The 21,229-nt window shown below is 64.5% G+C and overlaps 7 protein-coding genes across 7 annotated transcripts; 4 read left to right on the plus strand and 3 right to left on the minus strand.

Annotated features, from left to right (window-relative positions):
* Window positions 1-3,257: 3,257 nt before the first annotated feature.
* Window positions 3,258-4,985, plus strand: PFL1_06138 (uncharacterized protein; the record flags this gene model as incomplete). Its single annotated transcript, XM_007883678.1, has 2 exons — window positions 3,258-3,345; window positions 3,475-4,985. The coding sequence occupies 2 exons, from the start codon at window positions 3,258-3,260 to the stop codon at window positions 4,983-4,985; spliced, it is 1,599 nt and encodes a 532-aa protein (XP_007881869.1).
* Window positions 4,986-5,861: 876 nt separating this feature from the next.
* PFL1_06139 (uncharacterized protein) lies at window positions 5,862-6,503 on the minus strand (the record flags this gene model as incomplete). Its single annotated transcript, XM_007883679.1, has 2 exons — window positions 5,862-5,923; window positions 6,062-6,503. 2 exons carry the CDS (start codon window positions 6,501-6,503, stop codon window positions 5,862-5,864), a joined length of 504 nt encoding a protein of 167 aa, XP_007881870.1.
* An 882-nt stretch (window positions 6,504-7,385) lies between these two features.
* On the minus strand, window positions 7,386-8,905 carry PFL1_06140 (uncharacterized protein; the record flags this gene model as incomplete). The annotated part of the gene is made up of 2 exons (XM_007883680.1): window positions 7,386-7,994; window positions 8,066-8,905. 2 exons carry the CDS (start codon window positions 8,903-8,905, stop codon window positions 7,386-7,388), a joined length of 1,449 nt encoding a protein of 482 aa, XP_007881871.1.
* A 276-nt stretch (window positions 8,906-9,181) lies between these two features.
* Window positions 9,182-10,244, plus strand: PFL1_06141 (uncharacterized protein; the record flags this gene model as incomplete). Its single annotated transcript, XM_007883681.1, has 3 exons — window positions 9,182-9,430; window positions 9,539-9,685; window positions 9,783-10,244. 3 exons carry the CDS (start codon window positions 9,182-9,184, stop codon window positions 10,242-10,244), a joined length of 858 nt encoding a protein of 285 aa, XP_007881872.1.
* Window positions 10,245-10,308: 64 nt separating this feature from the next.
* Window positions 10,309-13,641, minus strand: PFL1_06142 (uncharacterized protein; the record flags this gene model as incomplete). The annotated part of the gene is made up of 1 exon (XM_007883682.1): window positions 10,309-13,641. The coding sequence occupies one exon, from the start codon at window positions 13,639-13,641 to the stop codon at window positions 10,309-10,311; it is 3,333 nt and encodes a 1,110-aa protein (XP_007881873.1).
* A 1,721-nt stretch (window positions 13,642-15,362) lies between these two features.
* On the plus strand, window positions 15,363-16,205 carry PFL1_06143 (uncharacterized protein; the record flags this gene model as incomplete). Its single annotated transcript, XM_007883683.1, has 3 exons — window positions 15,363-15,591; window positions 15,688-15,823; window positions 15,932-16,205. 3 exons carry the CDS (start codon window positions 15,363-15,365, stop codon window positions 16,203-16,205), a joined length of 639 nt encoding a protein of 212 aa, XP_007881874.1.
* Window positions 16,206-17,581: 1,376 nt separating this feature from the next.
* PFL1_06144 (uncharacterized protein) lies at window positions 17,582-19,879 on the plus strand (the record flags this gene model as incomplete). The annotated part of the gene is made up of 1 exon (XM_007883684.1): window positions 17,582-19,879. One exon carries the CDS (start codon window positions 17,582-17,584, stop codon window positions 19,877-19,879), a length of 2,298 nt encoding a protein of 765 aa, XP_007881875.1.
* Window positions 19,880-21,229: the final 1,350 nt, after the last annotated feature.

A 21,229-nucleotide genomic window follows, 5' to 3' on the forward strand; every position in this document is an offset into this window, starting at 1 on the left:
GGCCTGTCCTGCTTGGCTGCGGCAGGTGTGGGTCGAGGCGGATGCGAGCGTGCTGGCGCTTACGCTTGGCTGGCTTGCTAGTTCAGGTACCGGTACCGCACCTCGTATCGGAAAGGTCGGCGCTGGCTGCCTGGGCTCGTCCCCCTCACTCTGCTCACGCTCGGAGACCGACATGAGATTGCCGGCGGGTGGACCCATTGGATCAGTGCGGACACATGGGCGGCAGCGCGGGGGAAAGGGGGGGGGGGGCCTAAGCAGGGGAAAGCGGAAGAAAGGAAACCCGGAGACAATCGAGCAAGGCGCGGGGGGCAAATAAAGCGAAGGCCGGCAAACTGGAGTCGCCCTGTCCAGAGGCGGCCTTTGACGCCCTCCCCCCCTCCCCCCTCTCCCCCCCCATCGATCGCACCCCGTCCACTCGACACCGGTTCGCTTTGTAAGGTCAGGCCAGGCCAGTCCAGGCCAGGCCAAGCTGGGTTTCATGCCACGCAGGAGGCCAGCAGGCTAGGCCTGGCCATCACGAGCGGGCCCCCCTCTGCGATCCCGTCGCCGGCCATGAACGGTCAAGTGTCAGCGACGGCGACCGTATGTATGGCCGGTCATCTCAACCCGTCCACTGCGTCCTGCCAGAAGCGTGGGGCTCGCCAGTGGTGTCGCTGGTGTGGCAAGCAAGCTGCTTGAAGGATCAAGAAGCCGTGGGGCCCCAAGCAGGCCCACGACCCGGGCTGCGATCTTCTTGGCGTTACTCTTGATGGAGGATGGTGACGGCTCGGTCGATGGCCTCTTCTTGGTCGTCGGATCGGCCCATCCGAGCCTGGACTCACATCAGGTCCTGCTACCCGGACTGTCGGCCTGCCCTTGGCGTGCCAGGCACGGGTACTCCAAGCACGGGACCATGCACGTACATAAGATCATGCAAGCGAGCCAGCTAAGCTGCTGCTACTCGGGTGGTGCCGATGGGTGCAGCGTGCTGGCTGAGCTGCGTGTAGACGTGCGTTCGATATCCATCTCTTGCAGGCGGCCAGACGAGCGAAGCCTGGCGAGTCTCGCGCCGTATGGACGGACGGACGCGCTCGACTACCGTGCGACGACACTCCTGTCGGCTTCTCGATAGGCAGGGAGCTGCTCCCGCCCTGGTGGACTGCTTTTAAACGCTTTCTCCGTCGGGTCTTGCCCATTGTCGAGGGGACGTTGAGGCTGCTGCTGCGGCCTTTCCGATGGCAGTTCCGGGACCTTCTTGATGAAGACGGGGCAGGCTGCACACTCGAGCGTGCGCCCGATCCGGATCCACGTCCGAGACCTGGTCTGGTCTGGCCAGCTCGGATGCGGGTTTCGAACCGTCCGCCACAGCTATCTTAGCTCTTGCTTGCTCTTGCTGCGCCGGCCGGGGCGCAGCTGCAGCCCGTCCGGACACGGTACGGTGGGCCACGAGGAGCTGATTCGTCGATGGACTTGCTTAGCTTGTTGGCTGTCCTGCCTATCACGACGTGGCACGAGGGGATGCACACGGCCGCTCTGTTGCAGCTTGCAGGCCTGCGATGCGACGGACCGAGCAACCAACCAGACAAGGCCCGCCTGTCTACATCCATGGAGCGGCGTCTTCGATCTTGGTGCCTGTCTCGAGCCCAGCCGCATGCTCGACGTACGGTAAGGCACGGTGGTCGCGGGCCCCGCGCTCTCGGGCCTGACCTCCCCCCGCTCTGGCGGGCAGAAAAGTCGACGCCGCTGCTTTGCCGAAACGTCCGCCTTCCCCGCAGCACGACAACGCTTTGCTTGCCTGCCTACTGTAGGCTGCTGGTGCGTCGCCTCGCCTCGCTCCGCCTTGTCTAGCCCCGACTCTGCTTGCCGTCGCCGCCAGTCGTGTCGGCGGCGAAGGCGGCGGCGCGGCTGTTGGCCCACTCTGACCATCCACCGTACCCACCCACACCTACGCCCACGGAACCCTGGCGCGCCAGGCCCCTTCATTTCGCTCGCCACCGGAGGCTCGCCTCTTGGACGAGTCTCGGCTTGCTGCATCTGGGCCAGGCTTCTCGCCCTCGCCCTCGCCCTCGCCCTCGCCCTCGCCCTCACCCTGTCGTCTGCCTCGATGCCGGTACGATTCCCTGTCTCCCCCTCGTCCTCTTCAGCCCCCTTTTCCCCCACACTAGCGTGGAGACGGACGTACGCTTCCTCACCTGCTGCCGTTGCAACACGGTACAGGACCTTGGCTTCCCGCCGTCCCTTTTCCCTGCCTTGCGCTTGACCCTCGGCCCCCTTGTCGTCCACTTCGTGACGAGCTCCCGCACCTAGAAGATCGTTTGTCCACTTCCTGCCTGCTCCCCTCCACGTTGTCGGACTTTGGACCCGCTCCTCGCTCCTCGCACTGGCTGCCACGCATAAGGCATCCGTCCCCACCGCCTTCGGTCCTCGTCGTCTCAAGCCACCACGCCAAGGCCATTTTCGCCCTGAGGCGCCTCGTTAGGCCCCCGCCTTGGTTTCCCCATCCTACCCCATACCCCGCACACCTCGAACCCGGGGGGGAGAGGCTCCCCACACTCTGCTCTGCCTTCCTCTTTCCACCAGGCACAAACAGCAAAGCAAGCAAGCAAGCAAGCTAAGCAAGCGAGCAAGCGAGACCAGGCGACCCCCGTCGCATGGCAAAGGCGGCTGTCAGCGCACATTGCCCACCCTGATACAGAGCGACTACCGCCTGTCGCCTGCCGCCCGCCGCCCGCCTCGACGCCGGGTCCATACAGGTGGCCACCAAGCGCGCCACCGGATCACCGTGGGCGCCCCGCCGCCTTGCCCCGCGTCCGTTGGCCTTCCCCCCGCCCGCTGGTCCCCTCGTCCCCTTGTCCCTCCGTCCCCGCCCCCGCTTCCTGCTGCACCCCAGAGCCGGCAACCATTGTCCCAGCCGAGCGCAACCCTACGAGCCGCAACGCAAACCTTGCACGCTTCATCGTTAGGCCATCCGGTATAAAGGCGAGCGCCATCGTAGACCAACGATATCCCTTCTCTCTCCGCCTTCACCGACCCTGGTCCCTTCGCCCCGCCCCGCCCCGCACCACGCCACCGACACCACCACCACCACCACCAGCAACCGGCGTCGTCCTCGTCAAGGAACGGATACCTTTCGACGCCCCACACAGCTGCCCGCCTCCCTGCTGATACCCGGTGCACGTGTCCACCGCCCCACGGCTCGCCCCAGCGCCCACCTTCCAAGAAACCCCGAGCGAGTATCTGACGCGCCGGCACGCAACGCCGCACCACCGTCGCCAACCATGGCTTCCACGGCAAAGGAGTCGTTCTTTGTCAACATCCATGTCTACTTCCTCGCCCTGATCGCCTACTTTGGCATCTTCCTCTTCGGTGCGTCCCGTGCCCCTCATTTTCCGCCCAGCATCACAGGCCCGCCTAGCCGTCGCCGTCGCCGTCGCCGTCGCTGACCTCATCATCCTTCCCCCCTCTTCTGCTCTGCTACTCTTCACCATCATTCAGGCTGGGAGACTGGTGTCGCCGGAGGTGTCGTCTCGCAGCAGTTCTTCCTCGACGCGTTCGGGCTCAAGGACAAGAAGAAGGTCTCGTCCATCGTTGTCGCCATCCTCCAGGCCGGCGCCTTTGTCGGCTCGCTCCCCGCCCCCGTCCTCTCCAACAAGTATGGCCGCAAGAAGGTCCTCTTCGGCTACAACCTCATCATCGCCCTCGGCAGCACCCTCCAGACGGTGCCCGGCGTCGGCGACAGCGTCGTCTGGATCTACGTCGGCCGCATCGTTGCCGGTTTCGGCATCGGCGGCATCACCTCGATCGCCTCGGGCTACGTCTCCGAGTGCTGCCCCAAGAATGTGCGCGGCAGGATCACGGGCATGTTCCAGGTCATTGTCGCCGCCGGCGTCATGGTGTCGTACTTTGTCAACTACGGATCCAAGAAGAACCTCAAGGGCGCCCAGATCTGGCGCGTTCCCTTTGGCTTCCAGCTGGTGCCCTCGGGCCTCATGGCCATCGGCCTCCTCTTTGCCAAGGAGTCGCCCCGCTGGCTCGCCAAGGTCGGCCGCACCGAGGAGGCGCTCCGCAACCTCGCTTTCCTCCGTAGGAAGCGCCCGGACTCGGACGAGGTCGTGGCCGAGATGGCCGAGATCAACGCTGCCATTCGCGAGGAGCAGCTGACCCAGGTCACGCTCAAGTCGTGCATCACCACCAAGGGCACCAACATCCGCTTCTTCATCGCCTTCCTCCTCTTCGTCTTCCAGCAGTGGTCTGGCCAGAACACGGTCTCGTACTTTAGCCCGCAGATCTTCAAGTCGATCGGCTACAAGGGCGAGACGTCGGCGCTCCTCGCCTCGGGCATCTACGGTGTCGTCAAGTTCGCCGCCACCGGCCTCTGGGTCTTTTACGGCGTCGAGACCGTCGGCCGTCGCTGGTCGCTCTTCAGCTCCACGTTTGGCATGGGCGTCCTCTTCTTCATCATCGGCGGCCTGCTCAAGAACTACCCGCCCGACGCCAACGCCGCCAGCCCCTCGGCTTCGTCGCAGGCCATGGCCGCCATGGTCTACCTCATCGCCGTCGTCTACTCGCTTGGCGTCGGCCCGCTCTGCTGGGTCTACGTGTCCGAGATCTTCTCCAACGGCACCCGTCACTGGGGCCTCGCCCTCGCCTCGGCCACCCAGTGGCTCTTCAACTTCTCCCAGGCCTGGGCCAGCCCGTACATCATCGAGGACATGGGCTACAAGGCCTTCTTCTTCTTCGGCGCGCTCAACATCGGCGGCTTCGCCGTCTTTGCCTTCTTCCTGCCCGAGACCAAGAACAAGTCGCTCGAGGACATGGACATCATCTTTGGCTCCATCACGCAGGAGCAGCGCGACCGCGACATGGCCAAGGCGCAGGAGGACATCGACTACTCCAAGGCGCACGTCGGCCACCTCGACTCCGAGTCGCGCGGCCGCGACGGCGCCAGCGTCGAGGACGAGAAGAAGTCCAACGACGAGACCCGCTACAGGACCACCACGCCCTGAGCGGGCGTGTGTGTCCGTATGCATCAGCACCACCTCTTTGCTTCATCGAGTTTCCCCCCCACATGTTTCGGTTCCCTCCAAATACCTATTCCCCGCGCTGTCGACAACGATTGCGACGCGCATGACCCCGAAATCCCCGGCACGCAGAGATCGCACACATTTCTTCCTCTGTATGGTAGTCACGACAGAATGCAGCAGCATGCAAAACGCAGATTTTCACGACAGCAGGCATTGGGTTGACATTTCGAACGAGTTTGGCGTCGCCGCAGTGTGTCGCCTGTCAAAAGAGGGGAGGTAGAGGCGCGCAGCAACGGCGACGGGGGCGCGGCGGGCGCGAGAGGATCAGCGACGGCTCAAACACAGCCTTGGCCTCTCTCAGCACTTGCGGCTCTCGTACGTTTCGGGGTGAGGTATGGTGGATTCGCGAGACATCAGGTCACTGAAAAGGTCTCGAGCTCTGGTGGATAACTATCTGCTGCCGGTCTCAGCGAAACGGGTAGTCCCGGAACCGAAGCGCAGCAGAGCCGCATGCGATGCAGAAGGGATTGAAAGGGGCAAAGGAGGACGGGAAGAGGCTGAGGGCACGCGGTGTCCAACGCTGGCGCCACGCGACGCCCGGTACGTGATCGGAGCGCAAGGTCTTTCCCGTGTCAAGAAGACTGAGCAAGCGGTGACGGCGACGGCGGGACGTCAACCGTCCTCGGTCCCTCGCACGAGGCGATCCACGCCCACCAGTACTGGCCATCTGAGAGCGCGGCTGCGGTCGTTCTCCGAGGGACGGGGCGGGATGACCGCTGAGCATGCGCCCGCCCGCGGCCTTCGCCAGCGAGGGTAGCCACGACCTCGCGTAGACATCTGGCAGAGGATGCAGCTGGCCTAATTGCTGGCGACTGCACCACTCAGTGGGTAATACGCCGTGTTGCCCTCTCCCTCATCGACTGCACCGAAAGTAGAAGGCCCAAGAAAAAAAAAGAGGGGAAAAAGCACAAGGACAGCAGTGAGAAGGAGGGGGTGGTCAGTAGAGGTCGAAAAAACCCGTCATGCTCGCACAGCCACGCCCTTGGCCGGATCCTTACGGAGAACTCCTTCAACGTCCGGCAGCCTGGTGAACAAGGCGGCCATTCCCCACTCGGCGTCGGTGTACTCTTGCTCGGTGAGGGGGATGGTGAAGCACCTAGAGGGCACGTTGTTCCTGATCAGGCACGGGTGGTTGCTGGGCGTCCGTGGGCATCCGTAATCCTGAGTGACGAAGTGGCAGTACGGGCCTCCTCCAGCTTCGTGTGTGCACGCGAGATTGTAGAGGCTCTGCTGGACAGCGTCGTACGACAGCTGAAACACAAAGTTCTTCTTGTCGACGCACAGCTTGGCTGTGTGGGCCGTCGCGTCGTAGCTCAGCCTGAACGAACCGGCTTCGGGAGCCAGGTACTTGGTTACGGTCGTGCGAGTGGTGTAGGCGAGGACATCGCCGGCCGAGAATGAGGCGACGACGAGCGTGGCAAAGAGGGAGAGGGTCTTCATGGTCGCCGAGGGTAGGAGAGAGTCGCTTGCGGTGCACTAATGACTGTCTGGAAGGGAATGGGGAGAAGGAGGCATTGCGATTGGGCGAGTCCGTCTGCTTATATGTATGTCTGTGGGGGCTCTGGGGCCGACCCGCTATCGCATGCCGTGCGTATCTCCTCTTGCACTTTGCTCCTACCGTCGGCCCCACACAGCAGGTACATAGCTGCCCCACGTTGGCGGATGGCCATCCGCCCCACCCGATCGGATGCTGACTGTAGGTTTGGGTCAACTGCCGTGGTAGTAGCCGTGCCACCACCCACGCAGACTCGAAGCGGCGGCAGCGGCGGCTGACCGGTCGACTGAGAGTTGCGGACAGCACGTCAGGTCGAGCCAGGCTCCTTTGTACCTGCGTAGACGTCGGTACCCGGCCACCCGTTCCCATCGAGTCTGTGCCTGTGCGCTCGAGGAAGAGTTCTGCCCCATTCGTGGTACGGATGCGAAGCATGCACCGCCATCGTGCCTGTCGTCGTCGTACGCTCCATTGTGCGCCCACCTTTGACGAGTCCCGCCAGGTAGAGGGTGGGTACCGGATCGCGGGCCCTCACGGCTGATGCGGACAGGGACGACCGCATCGCCATCCCGGGTTGCTTTAAGCCTTGGATGAAAGCATCCGCATGTCTATCGTCGCGCTCGCCTGATCCGACTTGCAGGGGAGAAGGGACATGCCCAAACAGGGCACGGGTAGTGAGGCGCTGCCCTATAGCTCCCCTAGCCTGCCATGGTGCGAGTGGCTGGGACGACATCGAGTCAAGCGTGCCTTGACGGGTCGTACAATGCCCTCGCTACCGCGACCCACTTGGCTAGGCAAAGGCAGTGGGTCGTTCCCGTCAGCACCCGTCATCACGACGCGTGCTGCAGCTGTCGGACCAAGAGATCCGCCACCATCTCTGCAAACTCGGGATCGTTGATGTGTCGCTCGACCTTGATGATCTTGATCAGCCCCGCCTCGTCTCCCGCACGCGCAGCGCTGCTTTCGATGGCGTCGAACAGCGCCTGCCTCGCCTCGCGGTCGTCGAACGCCTCGCCCTGCTTGTCCAGCATCGATACGCCATGGAGTGGCAGCACGATCTTGACCTCCCTCGCCTTCCTGCCCTCGGACTTGGCGGCGCGAAGACCTCGCATCAGCCGCTCGACGACGCTCTCGCCTAGCCTGCGGTTCTCGTCGGGCGTCGTGCGGAGCAGCGAGACGGACTCGTTGTGCTCCCACACCTTTCTCCCGCTCGCGTTGACGTGCAGCGGCCCCGCGCCCTCCTTTGCGTCGATTTCGAGCGAAGGCGGTAGGCTCGAGAGCGGGCCGAAGTTGATCATGTCCAGCGCTCCGACCGACACGACCGTCGGGACCGCCGTGCTGGCGCTCGAGACGAGCCGGTCCGGTCCTGCGGATAGGACGCCCGAGAAGAGGTCGTCGCAGATCTCGGTCGTTGTGAGGTCGAGCACGCCGGCAAAGTACTGAGGGTCGGGAAGGGGAGTCAGCGTTGCTGCTGGCCGTTGTGAATGGCGAGGTACGGCGTCGAACTCACGTTTTCGCGAATGAGCCTCTCCATTGTCCTGCCGCCCGTGCCCGTGGCATGGAAGGCGACGGGCTCGAGTCCATGCCTCTTCAGCGCCTCGGAGGCGGCAGTGACGCAGGGTGTGGTGACGCCAAACATGCTGACGGCGATCAAAGGCCTGTCCTCGGTCCGCTGGTCGTCAGCATCGGCGCCCCGAGCTTGCGTGTGCCTCGCATGGTAGGCGTTGGCCATGCCCGCAATGGCTGCCGAGGCCGACATGAGCACCGTGCGCGTGATCTTGTTGAGCGAGCCCGAGATGTCGCCGACGCTGGGCATGAGGCAGATGTCGCTCTCGCCAATGTACTGGCTGATGTCGCCGCTGGCCATGGTGGTGAGGCAGAACTTGGGCAGGCCGAGCTTGAAGGCGTCGTTGCGCATCACGGTGCAGGCGAACGACGTGTTCTGGCTGCCCCCGAACGAGGCTATCGCGTCGATGGGCGCATCGCATGGAGGGCTGGAGCCTGATCTGAGGCGCGCACGGAGAAAGGCGAGGCAGCCATCGACGAGGGCGGCGCGGAGGTCGTGCCGTTCGAGCCGGCTCGCCTGCTCTTTGAGCTGCGCGGGAGTAGCGCCATCGTGCTTGTCGGACGAAGCGCTGAAGAGCTCGAGCGGCGATACAGTTTGGACATGCTGCAGCGCGGGTAGCTCGTCGAGGTGGGAGAAGGGCAGCCTGGTGCTGACGTCGAGGATGGTGACCGAGCAGCCGTTGGCAGCGAGCCACTGTGCGGCAAAGGCGTACTCGGCCTGCTTGGTGTCGAGGGTGCCGATGAGGGCGACGTGGGCGCGGTCTGTCTGCACTGTCTGCGCCATTTTGCCCTTCGGTCGGGGATGCTGGTCGACGAAGAGGAGGTGGTGACGACTGTGGTGGCCGTGAGGATGCTGAGCTACCACCCAGCAACGCGGATAGCATCCACCGCCACCGCAGCTGCCACGCGCACGGGCCATGCAGCGGAGCGGCTGCCAATGTGGAGGCCCGTGGCGTCTTCCGGTTGCTGCTTCCTTCTCACCACCACCACCACCACCACCGCTGCTGCTGCCACCACTGCCACCATTGCTGACACTAACCAAGGCGAATCAACCACAGCAATGTCCGAAAAGTACACCGCCCCACCAAAGGACGGCCGGGAGGCCAACGAGCGCCTCCGCCGTGTCGCGCAGCAGGGTCGACCCATCATCGGCTCGGGCGCTGGCATCGGCCTGACGGCAAAGTGCGTCGAGAAGGGCGGCGCGGATCTCATCATCCTCTACAACTCTGGCCGCTACCGCATGGCCGGGCGCGGCTCGCTCGCAGGCCTCATGCCCTACGGCGACGCCAACGCCATCGTCCTCGACATGGTGAGCCGGCCCCGCTCCTCCTCTCCATTCCCGCCCGCACAACGCTGACCGTGCTCCCGTGCTCCTCCCCGTCATCGTCGCTGCTCCCCCGTTTCGCACGGCCCACAGGCAAAGGAAGTCATCCCCGTCGTCAACCACACCCCCGTCCTCGCAGGCGTGTGCGCAAGCGACCCGTTCAGGGACATTCCCAAATTCCTCCGCACCCTCATCGACGCCGGATTCGTGGGCGTCCAAAACTTTCCCACCGTCGGACTGGTACGTCTGCCCTCTTGCCTCTGCGCCGTGCCGGCCCGCTTCTCGCGTTCCGTTTAACCCAGCGCTGATCGATGGCGCCTAAAACGTCCCTCCGCAGATCGACGGCAACTTTCGCAAAAACCTCGAAGAGACGGGCATGGGCTACGACCGCGAAGTCGAGCTGATGCGCGCCGCAAAGGAGCTCGGCCTGCTCACGACGCCCTACGTGTTCAACGAGAACGAGGCAGAGGCCATGGCGCGCGTCGGCGTCGACGTCGTCGTGGCGCACATGGGCCTCACCACGGGCGGATCCATCGGCGCCGATACGGCCATGTCGATCGATGACGCCGTCGAACTCACAGACAGAATCGTGCAAAAAGTCCACGCCATCGCGCCCGATACCCTCGTACTCGTACACGGCGGCCCTGTCTCGTCGAGCGAAGATGCACAGTACGTCCTGCAGCGCGTCAAGGGCCTCGCGGGCTTCTATGGCGCGTCGAGCATGGAGAGGCTGCCCGTCGAAGTGGCCATGCAGGAGGGCATGCGCAAGTTCAAGGCGCTCTCGCTGGCTGGAAAGTAGTCATCCGTAGCACAGAACATCATCATAATCCATTGCGTACGCAGCACGGCGACAGGGCTGGTATCTATGCAGCGCCAACGCGGGGCGACTCGGGCGGGCCCATGGCAGAGACGTCGCCCATCGGCAGCCCAATCACCACCTTCTGCACCACCAGGCCCGGCTCCAGGCCGTACATGCGTAGCGCGTGCACGTCGCCGTGCTTGTTGGCCGAACCGACGTCGAGCGTCGTCGTGTTGGTGCGCACGCCCGCAGCCGTCACGGCGTTCCAGTCGGGCGGCGCGCCACCGGGCACCGTGTCGTCTGCCACGGGCCGCACCTCTCTTCGGCTGGCGGCGTCGCCGTCCATCTCGAGGACGTACTTGAGCGGTCGGTTGCGGCGGTAGTTGAGCGTCGGAGCCAGGTAGGTCGTTACATTGACCTGTCGTGCCGTGCCGTTGCCAGACGAAGACGTCATCGACGGCGGCAGGTGGAACGTCCACTCGAGCGAGGGCGCGGTGCCGTTGTCGATCGACAGCGAAGGCAGCGTGGCGGGGAGCAGCGTCATGCTCGATCCCGTCAGACCAGAGCGCGGCAGGTGCACCCAGTCTCCCTCGCCCGATGATGCCGGCATCCTCTTGGCTTCCGACGCCGGCATGCTGAGCCAGCCCGCCTTGTCCTCGGCGCCCGGCGATGAGGGGAGGTAGGTGCCCTCTGCGAGCCCCGAAGGCGCGGGGCAGGGGAAGATGACCATCTGCACCTTGACCGGGGCCGGCGCCGGGATGCCCACGTGTCCCGTCGCGCCCTCGCCCGTCGCGTTGACGCTGACGACGCCCGTCACGCTGCGGTCGAACGCGTTGGTGGCGTTGCAGCCCCACTGCGACTCCATCCGCCCGACCTCGGCCCAGTCGACCGAAAGCGACGCCTCGATCTCGTCGTCCGAGCCTCGCGCCAGCCAGCCTTCGCTCTGTGACAGGCGCAGCCAGGTCGCGTTGCTGGCGGCGCGGAAGCGGACCTCGCTGCCGTCGGCGCCCGAAATGTACAGGGACCGGTTCTGGTCGACGTCGTACCGGCTGAGCTTCGGCAGCGTCGGGTCAGGACAGTTGTAGCCGATGGCGCAGTTGTGCTCGTTGTCGCCGGGCCACGCGCCTGCGCTGCCGTCGATGGTGACTCGCAGGTTGGACTGCGCCGAGGTGTCGGGGAACTCTTCCGTGTCGATGTGCATAAAGCTGAGCGGAGGCAGCGAGTTGCGCATCGGCTGCTGCCAGTAGGCGTAGTTGATGTGCGTTTGCGACATCATGTGGTCCCACTTGCCGTCCTCGAGGGCATGGTAGCGACGCGTAAGCTCGGCATCGTGCGCGAAGCGTCGCTGCGCCTCGGCGGCGTGTCGGTTGGCGACATTGCTCGACTGCGAAGAGCGGAGGCTGTTGCGGCCCACGGCGACGTACAGCTCGTTGAGGTTGGCCGAGGCGAGCGTAGGGAAGGCGACCAGCTGGTAGAAGGCCGACCAGTGACGCGTCCCCTCGAAGCGCGGCGCCAGATCCTCTTCGACCAGCTTGACCAGCCCTCGCCACGACTCGAGCACGCGCTCCGCCTCGCGATGCCGCAGCAGGCTCCAGGTCGTCGCGTTCACCAGCTCCGGCTTGATGCGCGCGTTGAGCTCCGAGTAGCCGTACACGACCTCAGCCAGCTTCTTGGCAACCTCGCCCCCCTCGTCGGTCGCAAACGTCCTTGCGCACCACCGTTCCACCCACGCCATCACCGCCTGCGGCGCAGCCAGACGCGACGGCCGGTACGCCATCTCCATCATGAAAGAAATCGGCACCTCCATGGGTTTTAGGTCACCGACGTTGAGGATGAACAGCTCCGTTTGCTGGTTTTTGAAGGCGACGTTGAGCTGCTCCCAGACGTTCATTAGGTTGTTCGTATTTTGCCACTTATAGGAGCGAGGCGAACCCACGTAGTCGGCGTGGTAATACGTACCGGAACCGCCTTTGCGGCTCTTCTCGACGTCGTCGGGGATGCGGCGGATCTGGCCCCAGTTGTCGTCGGTCCACAGGAGGATAACGTCGTCCGGGACGGCGAGGCCCTTGTCGTACCAGCCCTGCACCTCCTTGTACATGCACCACAGCTGCGACGCGTTGGCGGGGAGGAGGCCTCGCTGGACGCCGACGATCTTCTCGAGCAGGGCGACGCTGGCGCCTTCGAGGCCAATGTCGCCGTTGCCTCGCATGCCGACCGTGTAGACGGTGTCGAGGCCGTCGGAGCGCTGGGCGCCGTATCGCCAGAAGTCGGTGAGGTTGTCGGCGTTGACGTCAAAGTCCCACTGGCCAGCGCCCCAGGTGGTCCACTCGGGTGTGTTGCGGGCCATGGGTTCCTGGTGCGACGTGCCCATGACGATGCCCATGTTGTTGGCGAGCATCAGATTGGGTCCCGCGGCGCCGGTGCCGTTCTTGCCACCGCCGGGCAGCTTGTCGAGTCCCGCGACGGCGAAGGTGTCGTGCCACATGGCGGGCCAGAGGTAGTTTGCCCTGAGCCGGAGCAGGAGCTCAAACACGTGGGCGTACATCTGGTCGTTGAAGGCGTTGGGGTTATCGCTGGGCGGGAAGGGACCGCGGAAGTGCTTGCGAGCCCAGTTTGTGAGAGCGGGCTCCTCGTCGTTGAGGAAAATGCCGCGATACTTGACGTGCGGTGGCGGCTGGCTGCATCGCGAGGGTGAGGCCGGGTCGGACGAGGATGGGTAGTAGAGGGCGTCGTGGGCGGCGTTGGGCGGTACGTCGGCGAACCAGTGCCACGGACTGATGCCCATCTGCTCGCTGAGCTCGTAGAGAGCGTAGACGGTGCCGCGCTTGTCGGAGCCAAAGAGGACGAGCGTCGATCGGTCCTGGGTCAGGCCCGAGGACCAGGCCTCCCACTGGCCCTGGACCTTGTCGGCCTCGGAGCGGAGCGAGTCGGTTTGGCGGGTGAGGTGCTGTGCGAGGCTCGAGGCGTCGAGGCTGCCAACGGCGATGGTGAGCTGGTCGTCGCTGTCTGGGCTGCCGCTCCTCGAGACGAGTTGCGAGGTGCGCATCCAGGCCGAGGTCGACGAGACGTTGCGGGCCTCTACGTGGGATCCGGGTACGGCTGCCTGGATGTCGCGTGCGAAGCTTGCCACGGCGTGGTGGACTGCGGGGGCGTCATCGCGAGAGGTGAGGATGGTGGTGGTTTGACCTGCCCTTGCGATGAGGAAGTGACCGTCCGAGTCGGCGGTGGCTGTGGCGTTGGCGGCGAGGATGCAGTGAGGTCTATCGACTGAGGCAGAGGCAGGCGCGCCCAGGGTGGCAAGTGCCAGCAGGGCGAGGCAGGGGAGAGCGAGAAGGCGGCCCACCAGCGACGGGGCGTGCCGGCGGCCATCGGCCTTGCCGCGGCGCGCTGAAGACATAGTCGCAGAGCGCAGCGCGATGAGGGGAGATAGCAAAGGTGAGGGCGTAGTCGGGCTCAGAGCGGACCTGGAAACAAGGCGAGCGGAGCATTGCCACCCCAGGGAGCGATCCGAAGGTGGCTAGCTTAAGTAGAGCCAAGCCGTTGCAGCCACGCTCGCCTCCCACCTCCGCTCCCGCCGGCTACTACTCGGTCAAGTGGCACCATGAGCCCTGGCTGTGGAGCCCAAGAGTAGCAGCTACCATAGGCAGCCACACCCTAGCCTCGCCCTGGCTTTTGCTCTAGCCAGACCTTCGCACCGCGACGTCGCGGCGTCTAGGCCATGCTACGATAGGCAGCTGTCGCTTGCCGGCACCAAGTACGTACACTTACGCATGCACTCGCGTCCAGACGAGAGGGGGTCGCCGGTTGCTGCCCAGTCCCAATCAGTCGCTCTCGCAAGCGGGGCAGGGCCGCGGCAGCTCGTGTTGACCGGCATCCTTGACGCCGAGGTCGGCTTTCCCCGCCTCAAGTCGACAGCTGCCCGGCCCGAACCGATGCCTGCTCTGCTTGCGAGCAAGCCAAGCCCCCACGTCGATGCCGTTGACCGTCGAAGGGGGCCCCGTCGCCAGGGTCGCAAAAGTTGCAAGAGACGAGGCAAAAGAAGTGTGTGGGGGATCAGATCCCAGACCGGCAACGTTGCTCGGGGCCCCACGACGGCCCTGTCACGGTCAATCCCCGACCGGTCAACTCGTCCCGTCGCACAAATCTCGTCGGCCACGGTCGCGGGCGCCGGTACCAGACGATATCGAGCGCTTCGTTGCACCGACAGACATACAGGCGCTGGCTGGTAACAGCGAAGGGCATCAACAGAGCCGCTCGTCGCAATCACGTGAGGAGGTTCGGCCGCTCAACCCCCCACGCTCTTGGGATGGATGGCAAGACGGCGAGCTCGACTTTGCGGATCGGATGGGCCATGCGCGAGATGTGAAGCACGCCCCCTTCCGCTCGAACAGAGGAGATGCGGGCTTGACCAGGCACCTTCAACATCCTAGATCGATGGAGCAGCAGAGCGAGACTAGACGGCGTCCGAGCGTCGACTCCCAAGCTAAGCAGCGTGCACAAAGCCGGGACGGGCCGTCGAGAGCACCCCAGAGCGAAGGCCAGATGCGCAGGCCTCAGCCCGCTGCCACGCTGTCTCCGCAGCCGCTCGTAGGCCTGCTTGCTCATCGACAAGGTCGGAACAAAGAGCCTGGCGGCATGACACCGTTTCTGTGAACATGGGACTCAACTCGTGAGCGGCGCTATAGTCGACCTTGCCAACTCGCAAAAGCCGATCCTACCGAGACGGCATCGAGCCTCGAGCGTCTCTCGTTTGCTTGCTCTTCAGCTCGCTCAGCTGATCCGTCCCGCCCTCGCAGCATCTTGGGGCCCTTGCGCAGCCTCGACACCTGCGCTCTCGGTGCGCGAGCCAGCGCTGGCTGATTGGCCCCTGCCGCCACAGATGTGCCCTTTCATCGCCTGTTCTGCCGCCTTTTTTGATACAAGCTGTAGCGCTTCAGTCCTACATGGCGGTGTCAGTGCCTGCCGTAGCTGCCGCTCCTTTTGTCTGCTGGCTCCAAAAGACCGGTTATTGAGCCTGCAAACTCTCATCATGCTTCAGTGACTGTGCAGTCTTCAACCTTCACACCCTGTCAACTTGAATCCACCTACCTAGTTGCTTGATGTTTGTCACCCTGTGCCATGGTGGTCTGGAAGAGCTGGGCCTCCTGTGAGGGCCAGATCACCCTGTCCACCCCCATCAAGGCAGCCTCTGGCGATGCCGGCAGGATGATGCTCCAAAAGCACCTCAAGGCTAATCAGGACTTGTACAGGAAGGCAGCAAACTGGTCAGACGCTAGCCTGGAGGAGTTCCAGATGGAGCGCTGGCTTTGGGACAACTTCCAAGAGTATTCTGGCACGGTGTACAAGGGTACGTTCTGCATGCCCTACCTGGCCACCTGGAGGTTTGCTTGTGTTCAGTCTGGCTGACATTCACCTTGACTGCCTCCCTTAGATGAGTTCCCAGACAATGCTGTTCATGAGCTCCCCCTTGGGGACATCACCTTTGACATCAAGGGCGTTGATGAGCTCTTTGATCGCTGCACTCATTTCCTCATGTTCATCCTCAAAGAGACGCCTGGCCGCTTTGGCGAGAAGTACTTGTGCGCCAACACCTTCCGTGGATGGGCTGTTGTCCTACTCTATGTGATCATCACGGAGCTTCGTTCCATCGATTGCCTGGCTGGGGTGCTCATCTCTGGCTGGCAAAGCAATGGAAAGGACAACCTCTTCTGGTGCGTGATGCACTGGGTTCGAGCGACCGCTGCAGACAAGAAGCTCTCGAGGAAGGCACCCAAGCGCCGCCATTACGGCAAGTGGGAGGCCTCCCTCAACATCCAGGGCATCCTCAACCGAGCCATCTTGCCGTTCAATTTCAGCTCACAGGGCAACAAGACCAAGATTTCCACCATGATGCAGATGATCACAAAAAAGGTGTTTGTTTCCTTCAGCAACACAGATGATCCTCCCTTCTCACTGTTGTAATATCCCTTGCTGAGGCAAGAGAGCCTTGATGTGCTCTATTGTGATGCCATCAATCAGCACTGTGCTGGAAACAATTATTGCTCACTGAGAAGGCTTCTGCTGCTGCAGCTTATGCACGATCAGCTCCATCCTTGCTGCACTTTCTGCTTCCTCATAGCACTGTTGTCAAAAGGATCATCTGTCAGCTGCACGCAGCCAGATAGGGTCTGTTGGAAGCAGATCCTGTTCAAGTCTGCCAGCTGTGGAAGAGGCCTGAAGAGAGAGCTGGACTGAGGGCTTGAGCTGGTCACAGCTCTCCATTATATTGCAACAAGGATTCTGACCACTGTGTTGAGCATTGCTTGGACTTGTCACATGCCTCATGTCACAACACCAGATCACGCAGCACCCCTAGCTGCTTCACCTTCAGTCATCCATAGGACTGTTGCAGAGCTTGCATGAAGCCTAAAAATGTTATGGATCAGTGAGGATGATGGACTGGCTAGCCCTTCACCAGAACGAACGGTCGGGCGTGAGCAGAGGCCAAAGGCATGATGGCTGGACCCTGCCTGCGCCCGCCGGCTTTGGCTGGGCGCACCTGCCCCTTTAGGCCGCCAGCCGACCCGCCGCCATTCCGCCCGCCCTGGCGATCCGAATCCTGCATCGAGCCCCTATCCCTATCCCTAGCTGCCATGGCCCGCCCGCTCGCCGCCTTGCCCTGCTTGCCTGCTTCCTCGACCTCACTCTGCCAAACTCAGGCGAGCAGCCTGGGCCGTACCTAGTTAGCATGTCTTCCACGGGGCACATCGAAGCGCCCGAAGCGGCCTCCGTTCCCGACTGCCCACGACGGCCGGCCTCTCACTCGCGTTTGACATGACAATCGAAGCGGTCGCCGCAGCCCCGAGCCTTCTACGACCACCATCCACCCACCTGTTGCCACACACCCCGGCGGGCCCCGTTTTCGATTCGCCTCCTGAGCACGCTGACGACGACGACGACGGCGACGACGACGACGGCGACAGTTGCCATTGAATCACAGCGCCGAGCACTGACAGCGGCATCTCTGCTGTAGACGCGACGCCGGACCTGCCAAACTCCGCACGCTGCTGCACTGCAAGCATAGGTCCTCACTCAACAGCGACCAGCGATCAGCGTTCGCCCAGCCGCTGCCATCCTTGCCTTCACCACCACGACCTTCGCCCTATGCTCCTGCCCAGCCACGCACATTGACGACCTCGCCACGACCGATACCCACGCCTCTCGCCCCACGCCGCTTACGATTGCCTCGCCCTGCCGAACCAGACGCGACGCCCTCTCGACGACCACCCATCCGCGCACTCCCATCTTCCCTCCAACCACTTCCATCGCCCACGTCCAGCCTGGACTCACAACCCCCCATGGCCTCTTCGCAGCCCTTGTCCCCGGACGGCTCGTTCGAGGGGCATCCGTCGTCCGACATCTTGGCCGCCCTGGCCGCCCACGCCGGCCAGATGCAAAACGTCGCGTCCGAGTACAGGACCTTTCTCGCCTCGCCAGACCACACCGGCACCTTTCAAGACCACTCGTCGAGCGACATTGCAGACGCGGTGACAAAGTACGTGCAGGAGCACCAGGGCCAGGGATGGCCGTCCGACTTTGAAGAGGCAGCCGCCGCAGCCCCGGCCTCGAACAACGTCCTTGCGTCCTCTGCCGCCGCGGCCGCCGGATCGACGCCATTCAAGGCGCTGCCCGCCACGTCGTCGGACCTCTCGACAGCGGGCGCCTTCTCCCTCGCCGCCGAGATCCGCGCGGTACAGTGGATCAGCGTCGTCTTCTGCTTTGTCTGGATCGCAACGGGCTTCCTCCTGGTCCTCTTCGGCTGGGCGTCCTGCTTCTGGGGGGCCAAGATGGGCTCGTCGAGCCAGCGCATCGACGAAAAGGCGCCGACAAAGGCGCGCAAGAACCGCGTGCGCCACGTCATCTGTTCGGGCCCGCCGCTGGCGGGCGGCGTCGGCGGGGCGCTCCTGGGCTTCCTCTTTCTCTCGTTCCTCGCCCTCGTCGCCACCTGCGCCATGTGCGCCAAGGACTCGTCGAGCGTCTCGAGCGCCGCGCTCGTCGTCCTCTGGGTGCTGCCCGGCCTCGTTGGCGCGCTGCTCGGCGGCCACTTTGCCTTTGCCGCGCGCGTCTTTGCCGGCCTCCTCGCCGGGCCCTGCATCGCCGTCGTGCTCACGGCCATGTTTGGCATCCACACGCTCATCATCCGCGTCGCCGTGCTGGTCGTCTTCACCTGCCTCTTGACCGCGCCGCTGCTGGTGCCCAACCGCAAGGTGCTCCACTTCCACCTCGTCAACGCCTGCACCTCCATCGTCGGCATGACGGTGCTCCTCGACGGCATCGCCCTCTACGCGCCGCCGCAGCCGAGCTCGTACGCCTGGATCGACCTGTGGGTCGTCCTCTTTGCCTGCGACGCCTCGGCCTCGCTCAACGCGGCGACGAAGAAGTGGGGCAGCTCGTGGTTCAAGGGCTACATTGCGGGCGCCGTGCTGGGCGCCGTGCTCGGCTTCATCTTTGAGCTGCTGCTGCACCGCTACGCCGCGCAGGACCCCGAGTCGGAGTGGAACGAGTACCTCGGCAGCTACACGGAGCGCTTCGAGAACAACACCGCCGGCTTCCTGCCCGGCTTCCTCGGCGGCGGGTCCATCAGCCAGCGCGCCGGGTCCTTTGAGCCTTCGCCGTCGCCCTGGAGCCGGCTCGGGGGCATCTTTGCGGCCGGCGCCAGCAAGCCGGCGTCGTACGGCAACATCCCCTCGTCCGGCCAGGACCTCGAGCGCTCTCCGCTGACCGAGCGGCCGGGCGGTATGCGCCAAAAGCCACGGCGCAAGCCCCGATCCCGCCGCGCCAGCGCCAAGACGGCCAACAAGGGCGGGCCGGCCAAGTTCTCCGCCCTCTCGAAGCGCGACGACGACGACGCCTTTGAGTCGGACTCGGATCTGACCGAGTACGACAGCGACGGTCCCTCGGCACAGAAACTGCGGTTCGACGGCGACAAGGAGGGCGACGAGCAGGACGACCTCGTCTCGCCGCTCGCGCAGCTCCAAAAGGTCTCGGCGACGTCGCCGTCGCTGGAAAACTACCGCGGCTACGCGCTGCCGCGGCCGCCGTCGTACCGCACGGATTCGCAGGGCGCGAGCTCGACGCTGAGCGGCTCGACGGCTGCGTCTGGCAGCAGTGCCGGCATCGGCTCGCGTGGCTCCGACGGCGGACTCACCACGCCCGGAGTCGCGAGCGTCGAGGCGGAAAAGGCGTTTGCCGTGTACCGCGACGGCGATGCTTCGCCGGTCAAGCAGCGCTTCAGCTCGCCGCCGCCTGCCACCTCCTCGCCACCGCCAAGCGCAGCATCGGCGACAGCAGCTGCGGCGGCGGCATCGACGGCGGCTGTCCCTGCCACGCCATCGCTCATCAACGCCATCACGCGCATCCAGGCCGCACAGGCGCAGGCCAAGGCGTGGCAAGAAGCCCAGAGCCTCGCCACCGCAGCGGCGGGAGGCGACGCCGCTCCGTACGGCGTCCAACCGCTCAGCCCGCCCCCGGCCACCAAGGCAAGGCTCGATGACGGGCAAGGCGACGTCTCCCAGTCCGAGGCTGGCGCTCCAAAGACGTTTGACAGCTGGTGGCAGGCAAAGGTCGACGCCAAGGCCGATGCGCCGCCACAGTAACGTGCAAGGTGCTCGCTCCCCTGCACACCCTCCCGAGTCCGCCTCGCCCGTCGAGCGCTTCCCCCGCTCCCTTGGTCGCTCTCGACGCCCCGTCTCCCGTCCCCCATTCCCCTCCCCTCCCCTCCCCTCTCCTCGGCTCTCTTGCAACGGACACTCTTGTACCTCTACCCTCGACTCCTTGACCCCCTCTTCCCCTAACCTTCCCTCCCTCCCGCCGCGGAGCCACCGTGCGTGCTTGATACATGATCGCTTCCAGGAAACCCCTCGCAACGCCTGCGTCCTCCACCTAGCATGCCCAGACGGCAGAAACAGATCACCACGTCCGGATCCCTCCCGGCATCTGCAAAAAGATCAGGTCCTACCCGGATTCGAACCGGGGGCGAGCGGAAACCGAACATCCCTTCAATGAAGGGGATTCTGCGCAGGCGAGTCAGAACCGCTAGAGTTGACCACTACTCCATAGAACCCCTTGATGTTGCGATCCTCAAAAATTGCATACATATAGTATGTACTAGACCGCCGAGCCACCCCATCAGCCGGCGGCCTGGCCAGTCATCGGATGGGCTCGCTTCCACCCCACGCACGCACACACGCCCCGGCCCCCGATTCGAGGGAAGGGTCAGCATCAGGCACGCCCAGAGGTGAGCCTGCGGGCGCGTCGGCAGCGAGCAGGCACGCAGGCAGGGGCTCGAGCACGGCGCTCTCCGGCTTACTCGCTCTGCTGGGTCATCGCCGATGTTCCCCGCCGCGGGCTCGAGTCATAGCCGGGCCCGACAGCTGGGCCGGGGGACCGGCAGGACCCCACCGGACTGGCCACGCTTGGCTTGCCGGCGGTGGCTGTCGAGCAGTGCATCCGACCTGCCCTCCCCTTTGTTGGGGCCCCCAGATTCGAGCGGGTCCCTCGTTTCGCTCAGCAGCCAAGCCCGGCGTGACGGGTGGACGCCGGTTCCCCCCGGCCTCTCGCTCCCCATCACCCGAGCCACGGCCGAGAAGTCACGCAAGGGCGAGGATGTTCACGCCAAGCCGTACGTGCCCTCCGAGCATGTCTTGCCGATAGGGCCGAGTTCTCGCGCTTGGCCTAGTCCTGAAAAGCCAAAACCTCCTGGGCGAGGGCGTGGGCAGGCCAGAGGTTGTCGAGCACCCCGGAAAGTGGTCCCGGGAGCAAAACCGGGCTCGGAGCGGGCCTCGTCGCGGCTAGCTTTCAAGCAAGTCGGCCCTGCCTCGGGCTCGAGAGGCTACTCGGCGGACCAAGCTGGCGTGGCGAGGGGGACCACGCGGCGAGACGAGCAGGCAGGCGATGCCGCGCGGCGGAAGAAAAATGGTGCCCCCGGGGTTAAGGGGGGGGGGGGG

Source organism: Pseudozyma flocculosa, assembly GCF_000417875.1.
Source record: "Pseudozyma flocculosa PF-1 unplaced genomic scaffold scaffold00024, whole genome shotgun sequence".
NCBI classification, from domain to species: Eukaryota; Fungi; Basidiomycota; class Ustilaginomycetes; order Ustilaginales; family Ustilaginaceae; genus Pseudozyma; species Pseudozyma flocculosa.